The sequence below is a fragment of the Opisthocomus hoazin genome, chromosome 5, assembly GCF_030867145.1.
Source record: "Opisthocomus hoazin isolate bOpiHoa1 chromosome 5, bOpiHoa1.hap1, whole genome shotgun sequence".
Taxonomy (NCBI): Eukaryota; Metazoa; Chordata; class Aves; order Opisthocomiformes; family Opisthocomidae; genus Opisthocomus; species Opisthocomus hoazin.
This window is the reverse complement of record NC_134418.1, coordinates 46102283-46114568: the sequence shown is the minus strand read 5'-3', so window position 1 is coordinate 46114568 and position 12286 is coordinate 46102283. Positions and strand designations below refer to the sequence as shown.

At 37.2% G+C, this 12286-nt stretch overlaps 1 protein-coding gene across 5 annotated transcripts in view; it reads left to right on the top strand.

The window, feature by feature from the left end:
* SLC10A7 (solute carrier family 10 member 7) overlaps positions 1-12286 on the top strand; it is a 159905-nt gene that overhangs the window by 43725 nt on the left and 103894 nt on the right. For all 5 annotated transcript variants that reach the window (XR_012764025.1, XM_075421088.1, XM_075421087.1 and 2 more), the window contains one exon: positions 6362-6400. Coding sequence is in view for 4 of the 5 variants with exons in the window: in XM_075421088.1 (XP_075277203.1) it covers positions 6362-6400 (39 nt within the window). In the remaining variant the exon portion in view is untranslated. The remainder of the gene's footprint in view (positions 1-6361; positions 6401-12286) is intronic.

Sequence of the window (12286 nt, the reverse complement as noted above, 5' to 3'; positions counted from 1 at the left end):
GAGAACATCGTTCTCTGGATGATGTTCTCCTGATGAAATGTGAACAAACAGCATGTTTGTTATTCTGTTTTCATTATTCTGGTGCCTTTTTCAGTGTCATTTCCATAAAGCTGATGGTTATTGAACATTGTTGAAATAGAGAAATGTTTTCATATTGTCAGCACGGCTCTAGAGTCAGTTTGGGGACTAGGTGATATCTTTTTCACAGTCAAGAAATTGTTGGGCCACAGGGAACATAGCAGTGGGTAAAAACATAATCCACTCCATATCTTGGTGTATTTTTCTGTTAGTGTTCTCAGGTTTCTTTGGTTGGTGGGCGTAGGGGTTTTTTCGTGTGTGTGTGTTTTTTTTTGTTTTTTTTTTTTTTAAAGAGGGTAAGGTTATGTGTACAATTCCACTCTAGTAAAAAATAAAATTAGAGTAATTCAGTATTTTTTTTAAAAGACTTTTTGAACATCAGCTCACATTTTTATAGGATCTCTTTGCACTCAAATTTTAGTTATCGTCAAAGTCTGGGTTGTGGTTGGTTTTATATTGTTTTGGTTTTGTTGGGGGTTTTTTTTTGGTGGTATTTTTTTAATGAAATACAACTGTTGAGGTGCCCTATCGCATATACAACATGAGGTCAAACTCATGTGTAAGATGTGTAGTACAACTTCTGCTAAGTTCAATATGGAGTGTATATACATCTCTGAGGGTCAAGTCTAGGCCCTGTTTGTTTCTCAGTGATGATGCTGGAGCGTTAAAAGGACATGTGCTTTGCCTTTGAGGGGGCAACTATGCAGCCAGGGATTCTGTTGAGCAGTTAACACTACCTCTTTTATTTTTGCCATGCTGTAGAAGGATTTTTATATGCATTTTAACAGTTATTTAAGAGTCCCCATATGCTTAGAAAAGAATCTGAATATATGTGCCTTTTATAAAGCTGGATCATAACTAGGTTATTCCATCAGTACCGTAGAATGACTAGGAGCTGCAGTTGGAACAATATGTAAAAATACAGCTTGTAAAAGATTTCCCTTATTAACTGTCATCATCCACAGAATATATGTTCAAATAAACGTTGTGTAATAACTAAATTTGAGATTAATAGGCCCCTTAAGAAACAGCGAAGTCATTCAGGATAGTCAGTGAAAAATAGCCTGTAAGACTGTAACATGCACATATTGTCCTGCTTACATGCTCTCTCTGGTGTCATTCCCATCTATCAATGTCGGCAGGCTCTGTTCTCATTAAAACACTCTTGCACAAAAGCAACTTAATTTTCGTAAGAGAAGAGGACACCTGATTCAATTTAGTGCTCAAAACCAGGAACTTGAATGTATATATTTTTTTCCTGTGCGAACTCAGATGAATAGTTATGAACAGCAACACAGATTAAACCTTATTAGGTATATTTATATTCTGTTTGCAGTAACAGTGCTGTGGCAAATAGCTTTCTACAGAGCTGTAACATCTTATTAATGGAAACAGCAGTTAAGACATGAGCTGCGGTAACACTCACATGAGATTTTATTTTTGAATAGGAGATTGAAGGAGTTGTTTAAAGGGACTCTGCCGACTCATTCAAGCTACTTCTGACGTCCTGCCTTCTTCCTCTACCTTCTTGAACTACACTGATCTTTTTGGGTAGATAAAATATACTTTTCTGTCCTGTTTGGTCAAACCATTTCCATCACTTTCTTCAGTCATTTTTTTCTTTCCCCCCCTCATTTTTTTTTTCTCCCTGTCAAATAGGACATGTGGATCTATTAAATTTTGCATTAATAACATGGACATTGTAAAACGTTACACTACCACATTGTGTTCTGTGACCTCCACTGCAGTAGCACTGCTAGAGTCCTTGTCTTTTTCCAGATCTTTTCTGCTCTTCTGGGTTTTTCCTCTCTTTGTCATTGTGCCGTGTGTGTTGAATAGGATATTTAGTTTTATACCTGCTACTTGAGCTCTATATCCCGACAGCACATGTCTGGAAATTGCAACGTTTTAACCGCCGGTGATTGCGGGCCTAGGCAGAGCAGCTTTGTGTGATGCCCCAGCTGCTTCCTTCTGAGGCATTTTGAGGCAGTTTAGTTTCATTACTTCACATCTGTGGCCTTGTTCCCAGAATGTCCTTTCCACAGAGTGGGGACAACTTGGGGCCAGACAGGTCCTAGGGTGCATAGCATGTGCTCCCTCAGCTGTGGGGTGCCTGGGAGACACAAGTCCTGGGTAAGTGTAGGGTTAAGTACAGTTAGGAGGGTTACCTTCCTAAAGGCTGCCAAATAATGCTCAGGAATCAAAAGTTTTAGTGTTAAAAAAATAATATAGACAAAAAAGCCTTTTACTTTTTTACGTGGTCCACATATAAAGCAGTGAGGCACTGTTGTTTCCCTGTGACTCTGCAGTGAAGAAAATTGTAGTTCCAGTTAAGTTGTAAGTAACAATTTCATTCGAATCCTGCTGATAATGAGAAAATGTTGGGGTTTGACCCAGGTGTTCCAAATGTTGCCAGTGTATCTTTTCCTCTTCTGTAATGTAGTCCTGCTACATTATTATCAAAAGCTATCTAGTCTAATAAATTCCAAGATAGTTTAGTTTGATACCAAAATGAAAGGAAATGGCACAGAGTTCAGAATGTATTCTGTATTTAATGCTACTGAAACATAGCGTTAAATAGCTACTTAGCGGGCTTGATTTGCTGCTCAGTCACATGTACTTGAATACTGTGTGTAGCTGCTGCTGCGTTTGGGTACCCACCCGGGGGGAAGTGCTCAGCCCCTTGGTTATAGCTTTGCCTTTTTCTTCTGTCTTTTACTAGCCTTTGTTGCCACGAAGACTGTCTTGCATCTTGTTGCTGTTACAAATCTTAGCAGTGTTTTCTGTACGTATATTCCAGGATAAAGTGGGAGATGAAGTGCTGAAGCTTTGCAGTAGGCTGGGGTATGGGAAGAGGAATGTTTCTACCAAGTACTGCCAGCCAGGTTTCCTTCAGAGGTGGGCTTGTTCCTTCTCACTTGGAAGTGCTCCAGGCTAGCCAGTCCTCCCTGGAAATGCAGACCAGTGAGAGTGAGTTCCCTCAAGCCCAGTGCCATACTGAGTTGACTGAAATTGCACCTGCTTAATATTAAGTAAATGTGTTGTTCAGTGGAGCTAGTGTGTACTATTTTAAACTCAAGTGGAGATGCACATGCTTTCCTGTACTAACTCTGTTAAGAGTACTGGCAGTGACTTTCCGTCTTCGTTGTCCCTGAGTTGATGTAAACTTGAATAATTGGTCTGGTTGTTACTACTACTGCTTTTGAATGTACTCTGACCTTGCATTTCAATACACGGCTACACATTTACCTTTTGAAAGGATCTTAACATTGATTTTATAGAGAACTCTCCCCTCATATTAATGGTAAGTGCAATGAGCAGTTTGCAAACGCATGTAAATCTGAACTTGAAGGATTATAAGGACATCTAAATGTTTTCATATTTTATTGTTTCATTTAAGTTGACTGCAGATAGTCTGATATTTGTTGAAGCACAAAAAGAGCAAATGCTAAAAAAATTTGTACAATAATAGTAACTAATAAATGTTTCAAATAGAAAATGAAGAGCCTAGCTGTATCATGTGTCAGCACTAGCGTTTATTTGTATCATTCCTCTGAGGATCTCAGAGTGCTTTTTAAGCAATGAATTAATTTTGACAATGCCCTGTGAGGTGTGTAGGCAATATTATCCCCCTTGATAGAAAGGAGTTGGAAGCAGAAAGTGTTTAAATTCTCAGGGTAGTGCTATGAGGTACGTTTAATTACGAATTGGAGCAGTTGATTCAGTTTACTACCAGTTTGTTTAATCTGAAACAGAATCATGAAAATAAGCCCCAGGTTTGTGGGTATGAGAAGAATTTACTTCAAAGTTTATTTTGCAGGAGAAATGTTTATAAAGAAAATTGCAAGTAGAGTAATCGACATGTAAGTCCTCCCTCACTGAGGCAAATAATCCAAATGATTATAGCTTAATTTGTGGTCTTCCTGATTTATATTGTTTTCTTCTTTTGCCTGTAATGACTGTTTAATCATCTGCCATGGATGATTTCTGACACTTTGGAGAAAGAGAATTAAAAATTGCAAACTAGTGTACCCCTGGACCAGTCGTGAATTATGACTTTTGCACATGACTGGCTGAGTATCTGAAGTGTAAAATTTGTCTAATACTGCTGGTTTACTACCTGTTATTTGCTTGAGAATATTAAAAAAAAAAAACAACCCAGAAATCTTCCTGGTGGGTCAGAAGGGACGAAAGAAAAGAAGCTTGTTGATGCCAAAATGTATACCACCAGAACCATCTAGTTTTTCTCCTTACCACCTTTCCAGGTACAGAATTTTTCCTTTCAGCTGTCACTCTGCACACGAAATCCGCATGGAGAGGAGGGGACTACTAAGTTTCCTCCCAGCCTTCTGGTGCAGAACTGGAGCCCAGATGCTTCTGTTTTTCAGATCTTAACAGTTGATTTTCACTTTTTTATACAGCAAAGACTGTTTTGCAAGGAAGGGATCTTTAAGTATGCTTAAGAATGAAAGTCTAGATCCTCCTTCATGGTTTCAGTGGCAGGATGTAATAAAAAGGACTTTTCTGCATCTTGATCAGATTTAAGTGGTCAAAAACAATCAGTCTGTGTAAAAGAATGGCACATATCCAACAAATACCAAGAAGACTTGATAAACCTGAAGGGTTTTTTAATATAATGATAATAGGAACCTTAAGAGGGGTATATTGATAAAAGATACCTACAAGGACATCTCCTGTATTGAAACTGATCCCGTGTAGTAGGTTTGTGTGCATGGGTGTAATGTGTCTCTCTCTTGCCACATGAAAATATCAGCTGCACTGCTTCAAATACAAGTAGAAAAATCCTGATTTAATTCACACTTGTTAAAGAATTGTTTTAAGTAGTACTCACTCTTGCTTTCAGCTGTGATCTCTGGCAAGAGGAGCTGTTTGGACTTGTGCCTCTTTTTTATGTTCAAAAAGAAGAATGCTGATGAGGAAGAGGTGTTAAGATATGTTACTGTAGTTTACAACTGTCAACTATAATGTTTTATTTAGCTGTATCTATTCAGATGTTCCCTCCGCAACATGGAGTGCCATATGCCATTGTCCCTGTTAGTAAGCAAGTCAGCAAAGGTTTCCCAGTCTGCATTTGTTTTTGTATTTGGGCCACTAAGGAGCTGCAGTCCAGTGCCATCTTTTATTGATAGGGCCAGCAGAGGAGGAATCTAATGAAATTATCAAAGCTTTGAATTAATTATGAACGTGAATAAGAAAGCTAAGCTCTCTAGAGCCAAGGATCTCATTACCCATTCATTTTCATTGCGTCCTCTTATGGAGCAGAAGGCAGGTTCAGCTACAGCTCCTACCCTGTTTTTGGACTTTGTTCAAACTTGCTAAACTCGCTAGCATCCACTTGTTATCAGTCTGTGGCTGGAAGTGTCCAAGGTGATTAAATGGACTTTGCTATAAATCTTCATGTAAAGGGCAGATTTCCCTCCTTTTTCTCTTACCTTTGCTGTGTGGCTTTTTGTCGTCAGACTGGCTGCCATACAAGAGTTTCTGTTCTTTCTTGGTAATTGGGGAAAGCTGTTCAAGACTCAGTTTTAACTTCCTGGAATTTAGTGAGTTAATGCTGAGAAATAATATTGCTACCTTATATTCCCTGGATATTTAGGTAAGCACGAACACTTCTAAAGTAATTATAACAATTGTTTATTTTATTAGAAAGGACTATGGAGTAAAAAGTAATGATTAGACATTTTGGCCTCAGAAGTGTGTGTGGGGGGCATTGTGGGGTTTTGTGGTTGGATTTTTTTGTTGTTCCTATTTTAAATTTGTTGATCACGCTACAGAAACTTCTGAATTTGTCAATACTTTATTATGATGAACAATTAAATTAGTTTGCCTGATTAATATTCCATTAAAAACTGTGAAAAGTCTATGAAAATGCAGTGTTTTAGTTAGATTATAGTTATTTTAACTAATAGATCAATATATAAAAATGTTTCTGGCAAATTAGAGAAAAAGCAGTGAGACCAAGCTTCTGTGTAATATTCCTAGTTCTTGTGGATATTCCTCTCAAGTCTACCGGCAAGGATTTTCTTCTCCTGCTTTTGTCCATTTCAGCACATTATTTATGAGTGCATAAACTAGAACCTATCAGTCTTCATAAGTTACAGGCCACTGGCAATATTTTAAGCAATGGCCACTTGCCTAATGGTCTCTGCGTGTGTGTGTGTATTTGGAGAATCTAATAGCTTGTCGGGTGGGGGAATAACATTTTGTTCTTGTGCTATAGCTGTTTTACTGTTGGTGATATTTATCTTTTTTCTCTCTTCAGGCAGCTGCTATATTTAATTCCGCTTTTGGAAGTTTTTTGGTAAGTAATGCAGTATTTATATCAAGTGCTTTAATAGTCTTATTTTTAACAATATCATTGTATTTTTCACATTAGTGTTGGTGGAATTGTGCTATTCAGCTGGCAAAAATTTGAATCATCTTTCAATTTATGTCACCATGTCATTAAATACAGATATCACAATTTCTTTTCTTTTTGCTAAACTCTTGAGAAAATCAGTGAACAAATTGTCTCTGCTCATGGTAAATTAATAATGTGTAAACACATCTTAATTTTCTCCTTAATGGGTTAACAGAATCTTATTATTATGCAGATGTTTCAGACATGGGCATCGATATATAGATTTTTCTAATAAGGCCCATCAAATAGTCATTATTTTCTATCAAGAGGCAATGGATTTTGAAAAGAAAACATGACCCAGCTGATCAGAGAGTAGATGCTAATTTACTCAGTGACATGTCATTTGTTTAGCATATTTCACTGTCAGTGAAGCCACTCAATGTCTCCGAGGAACACACTAAAATAGCTGGATATGGAAAGCAATCAATCCAGCTGGAGATATAATGATTTCTGTAAAAAGCTAAAACAGTATTTGTGGACCTGGTGGTCTACAAAGATTCAGAAAAAACACTGTAAAGAACACTAAATAAATATATTTATGAAGAAAGGAAGAATAGATTTTTTTTTTAATTGATGTGTTGTTTAGATAGACATTGATGAATATTAAATACAGATTACTTTATATGTAGGTAAGCTACTGTAACTGTTTTATTTATTTAGGCAGCTAATAGTAGAATTTGTTCTTCTTTACTAAAATGTGTTTAGAAGTGTGCATTTGTCATGCCAATCTTGTGTCCCCATAAACAGGACTATGATGTAGAGAATGAATGAATGAGAAAAGAATTCAAATTAGGAAATTAAAATCAAAACTGCAAGTACAAAATAACTCACTTTATGCATATTTCTTTTATGAAAAGCTGGAGTTTGGGAGTTTAAGTGTGTAAAGCTGTACTGCCAGGAGAGGAAGTCGTATGGCATTTTGAAGTTGTGCATTATGCTGCTGCTTTTTTGAGGGACCAGGTTAAAGTTAGGAGGGTGGATGTAAGTTTTATAGGTATAGATGACCATTCACATTTTAAAAAATATCATTTCCCAAATACTTGTTCCTTTTGTCACCTATCATGTTCTCCTCCAATGGGAAGAAGGTACTTTCTGCCTCAAACTGTGGAATCCCAGTGTTAGAGCAACTTTAAGTCTGTGTATGTGCGTGGCATTTTCTCTTGTTGCTTGGCATGAGCTCCAGTTTCTCTGCTGTCCCTAGCTTTCCGTTCAGTTTCCTTGAATACCCAAAGGCCTCAGTTCAGCTGTCATTAAGAGAATATCTTTTGACTTCAAATAGGAATTTAGGCCCCAGAGCATCTGACTACAATACTGGCTCCTAGTAAAGCAATGTAAACGTATTTTAATTTCTGGAACCTGTTTGTAGCTCTTTGAAGACATTTCATTAACGAAGCTGAGCTGGTTTGTGTGTTCATGTAATACTCCTGATATTGGTTTTGATCTTAGTTCCATGAACTGATCATTGGAAAGTGCCATTTACATGTAATTACCTCATTTCACCTTTTATTTACTTCATTTTTTTTTTTTTTAAATCTTGGAGCAGCATTGCAGTAGACATTCTTGTTAAAAAAAATTCCCAGGAAATACTTTTCAAAAATATTAAAGATCAGCTAGAATCAAACCACAATATCAGCTGAATTTTTGTAATTACCAATTTTTTAAAAATATAATTGTAAAGAAAATGACCACTCAAGTCACAAATATATACAAGCACTTAGACACTTATTGTCATATCCTAGTTTTAAATAATGATTATGTAGGGAATATGCATGTAAGACAGAAAATAGATCACAAATATGTTTACTGAAAGCTTTGCTCTTACAAACTTTTCCGGTTATGCAGTTGATAAGATGAACCTTATGACTGAAAATGCAATGAGGTGATAGTAAGCCAGGGATTGTAATAAGTAGCCAGAGTTGTTTACCAGTTTCACAGTGCTGTAGGTCTACATGGCCTTTAATTGAGTGGCTCCTGAATGGCACTAGCATGTGGTCACTTACTTTGTTAAGTTTTCCATGAACAACTGGTGAAGCATTAAATATTTATGTATATACACACGCACACTTGAAGTCAAAACTGTTCTATAAAATATGAAAATAATTGACCTGTTTCTGAGAAGATAATGGAAGGTCCTGGTGGTGTTTTTGGAAATCCATTGGTTTATATTGGTGCCTAATTTACTGGCTTGGCTATAGGTGGAGATCCTATTTCCTAGATCTTTATTCATGATGAATCTAAATCACATTTTCATTTTTCTTATTAGTGTCTGATAGGCTGTGGATAGGCTTAGATGTAGTTATATACCTTTGTGACCATAACTGTGTATATGTCTTGGAGATAATTTGGAAGGATCTGACCATTTGCAAGGCTGCGATTTTTCTTATGTTCGTTGTCTTACAATCTGTAGCACATGGGTGAGTTGCTGCACTTGGGTGTAGCCCTGACAAAGCCAGGAGGACAGTATGTTGTCTGTTCTCAGACTATGCCCTGTGGGCTAGTGCCTGTGTATGATAGTGTGAAGCAAGCTGATTTAAAAGGGCTGAAAAATGTGCTATGCTTTTAACTCTTTTTTTTCGTTTTCCCCACTTTTTTTTAAGACTAGGAAATGGTCCTTGAGAAGTTAAAATAAACTGTAGAACAAAATGTCTGCAGGAAAACACTTGGCATGTTAGAATGATACCAAGATGTGCTTACTCAGATGAAAAGGAACACATTGTGATACGCAAAATGTAGAAATGCCAAAGATGTCTTGATGAGCAGAAATACACTTAAAAGAAGCATTTGGAGTCGTTTTCACTGATAAGGAGATTTACAAAAAACTACCAACCAACTGCAAAGTAATTCTTTTTAAACTCTACCAAAGCCCATATTCCTATAAATACACAGGCAGAACAACACATGGAATAATACTGTACATATTTACACTTAGTTTAGTAATGTCCCAGGTCTAATTAAAACACAGTGTTTTAAAGAACTAATTGTTACAGAAAAGCATTTTTATGTAGCTAGATTAGTAATAACTAACGATAGATGAATTCAATTACATAAATTTCAGCCAGGAGAATATTTAGAATCATACCACAGAGGATTGCTTTGAGTTGAGTTGTTAATATCATTATCTCCTCCCCTCATTTAAACAGTTTGGTTTACAATAATTGTGGAACATAAGAAGTGATTTCAGTGTTTCCTCCTAATGGGTTTTTAATAAAACCTGATAGTGTTTTACTAATAGTGGGTGGTTGGTTATCAGCAAGGTTTGTACTGTAAAGTATGCAAATACGTGCTAAGATCTGCTGAGGTAGAAAGCACGAAGGTAGCTGCTTCCAGTTGTAGGAGAGGATACTTTTGCACCTAAAGGCTAAAGAAATTGTCTGGGATGTTAACGATGGGTCTGCTGAGATTCATAACATTGTATATATTACCATGCTTCCTGAGCATTTCTATTCTGCCTCTAAAAGTTGTGCTGCAACAGAAAACTAATGCTTGTTAATGTCCAAAGTGCAGAGCAGGAGGTGGGATACTACAAAACATGCTGTGCTGATGGTTGTTGCATGGTGTTTGCTGGGGTGGCTCAGCTCTTTGGCTTTAAATTCATCAAGGCATAGCCTGTCGTTGAGGCTGTTCTTGCACTGAAGTGGAAATGTGTGCTCGGTCGGGAGCTAAATTCAATTTGCAGTGACAATGTAATAACACGTACATGGAAGGAGGTGAGGGCCGAAAGTCGAGAAGACGTCTTCAGAAAATGCTCTGCACTGCTAGACTAGAAACAGACTTGTCTAATCTCTTTCTACCTCTCATTAATCTCATTTCCACTTGAGACAGTGGGCTTGGAAACTCACGAGAGTGTCCAGCTCGTGATGTGAGTGAATGTTGTCTGATTCTTTGGTGCCTTGGGGTTATGAACATTAAGTATGAAAGGAACAGCCATAAGCTTCACCTTAAACAAAGAACTGTAACCAAATTCTGAAGGTCTGTGGTGACAGGAAATCAAGAAGAAAAGAGACGATTCAGAGGACGCTGCTCTGGTGACCATTGCACTCCTGAAAAAACAGAACGAAGGGCAGCCGAAAATGGAAGTGTTGGTTAAGACTTCTTATGATGATGACTTGGATTAGCTTCACTTCAACCTATGGGGTGAAATAAGGCTGTTTTCAGGCTACATAAGTCAGTCTGAAGGAAGGAACCTATTCCAGGTGCCCATCATTTCATTAATCTCCTTTGTCCATATCAAGTATATATGGTTTTGTTGTTTTATCTGATCATCTTTCAAAGGGGTCAGAGCTGGTTCATATTGTTCAAAAACTCAAATAATTTTTGGAGTAGCCACTTGGATAATCAGATGAAGGCTAGTGTTTTATTTACATTGTCTTCAACTGAACGCTAAAGCTAGCAGGGAATGTGAAAGTTAGCTTCTCGCATACACACAAAGACTAGTTGGTTAATGAAAATGTATGGAATTCTTATCTACTCTGCTTTAGCAGGCATAATGATTTACACAGCCTGACAGCACTAGTGCAGCAAGTAAATGCATTAGTCATAGTGTCCATTTTTCTTGCAAATTTGTGACACAGATTTAATTATGGGAATGACCAGCAACTTACAAATCTAATTTTGGTAGGCTGAGCCAACTTTTTTATTTTAATAACAATGGATTTTTTAGCAATGATTTCATTACTATTTAAAGAAATCCAGCCATATGGAAATAACCAATAGGCTGAATTTATATACTTTATTTTACCTTAATGGATTTTGAATGGTTTAGGTTTATTTTGGCAGTTTTTATTATCACTTTTTTATCTTAGTTTTTTCTTTATATCTTTATCTGGCTTAATTATTTCTAGCACAAACATTGTAAATATTTTTCTAAAATCAGGCAAATGTTTGCATACCTCTTTGTTCCCTCTTAATTGTGCCTTTGCAGTATGAAAGGGGGCAGAACAGTCATCTGGGATTCCCTTTTTACTGTACTAGCTTTTTACAAGAAAATCTTGCCAGGCAGTCTGTTCACAACAGGTGCTGAATTCTAGATTCAGTCTTGTTTAATTTTAAAGTGTTGCTGCTTTATGGTGTGCTACCACACTCTTGGAAGTGGTCTCCTCTTCCTCTGTGAAGCAGTACAGTACTGTGCTCTGAGTTTCATCCGGGTGGTTCTCAAAAGCCTGAGCAAGTTCTCCCTGTTAATCAGCCACTCGGGAAGCCACCTCAGCCTTGAAGGATGAGCTTTTGCATCGGTGGAAGGGAATGGCAGATGTTGACAGCAGCAAGTCTTTGGATCAGGTATTACGTACCTGGCAGGAAGAATTTGGATTCTGTGGAATTTAAATAATCTTGGGAGCCACTTATTTTGCCTTACTGTAACTTTCTCTTATTTTGTGGCTGGTTCTCGGTTCTCTTCATTGTTATTGAACATCCTCATTTTGATTTCTGCTAGCTTGATCTGAAATCTCAGTGTAAGTTTGGGCATCATCAGCTGTTTCCAGATCTGCAAAGTAACATTTTAAAATGTGTAGGCCTTCACTCTTATTATTTGTGATTCCAGTGTATAGCGCGCTCAACTTAATACCTAAGTTTGAGTTAGCTTGTACTATTTTGGTACAAGCAAGGCAGAGTAACAAAGCTCACTGTGACAGACGTGTTAGTGAGGGCTTAAGAAAAGAGCCCTTGATACAGATGGTTATTTTGAACGATGACTAGGCACGTGCACCCATCCCAGTATATTCTGTCTCCCTCCTTTAGAATAAAAATGAGCTGAGCTCCATTAAAATAAAAAAACAAAGTAGTATAAGG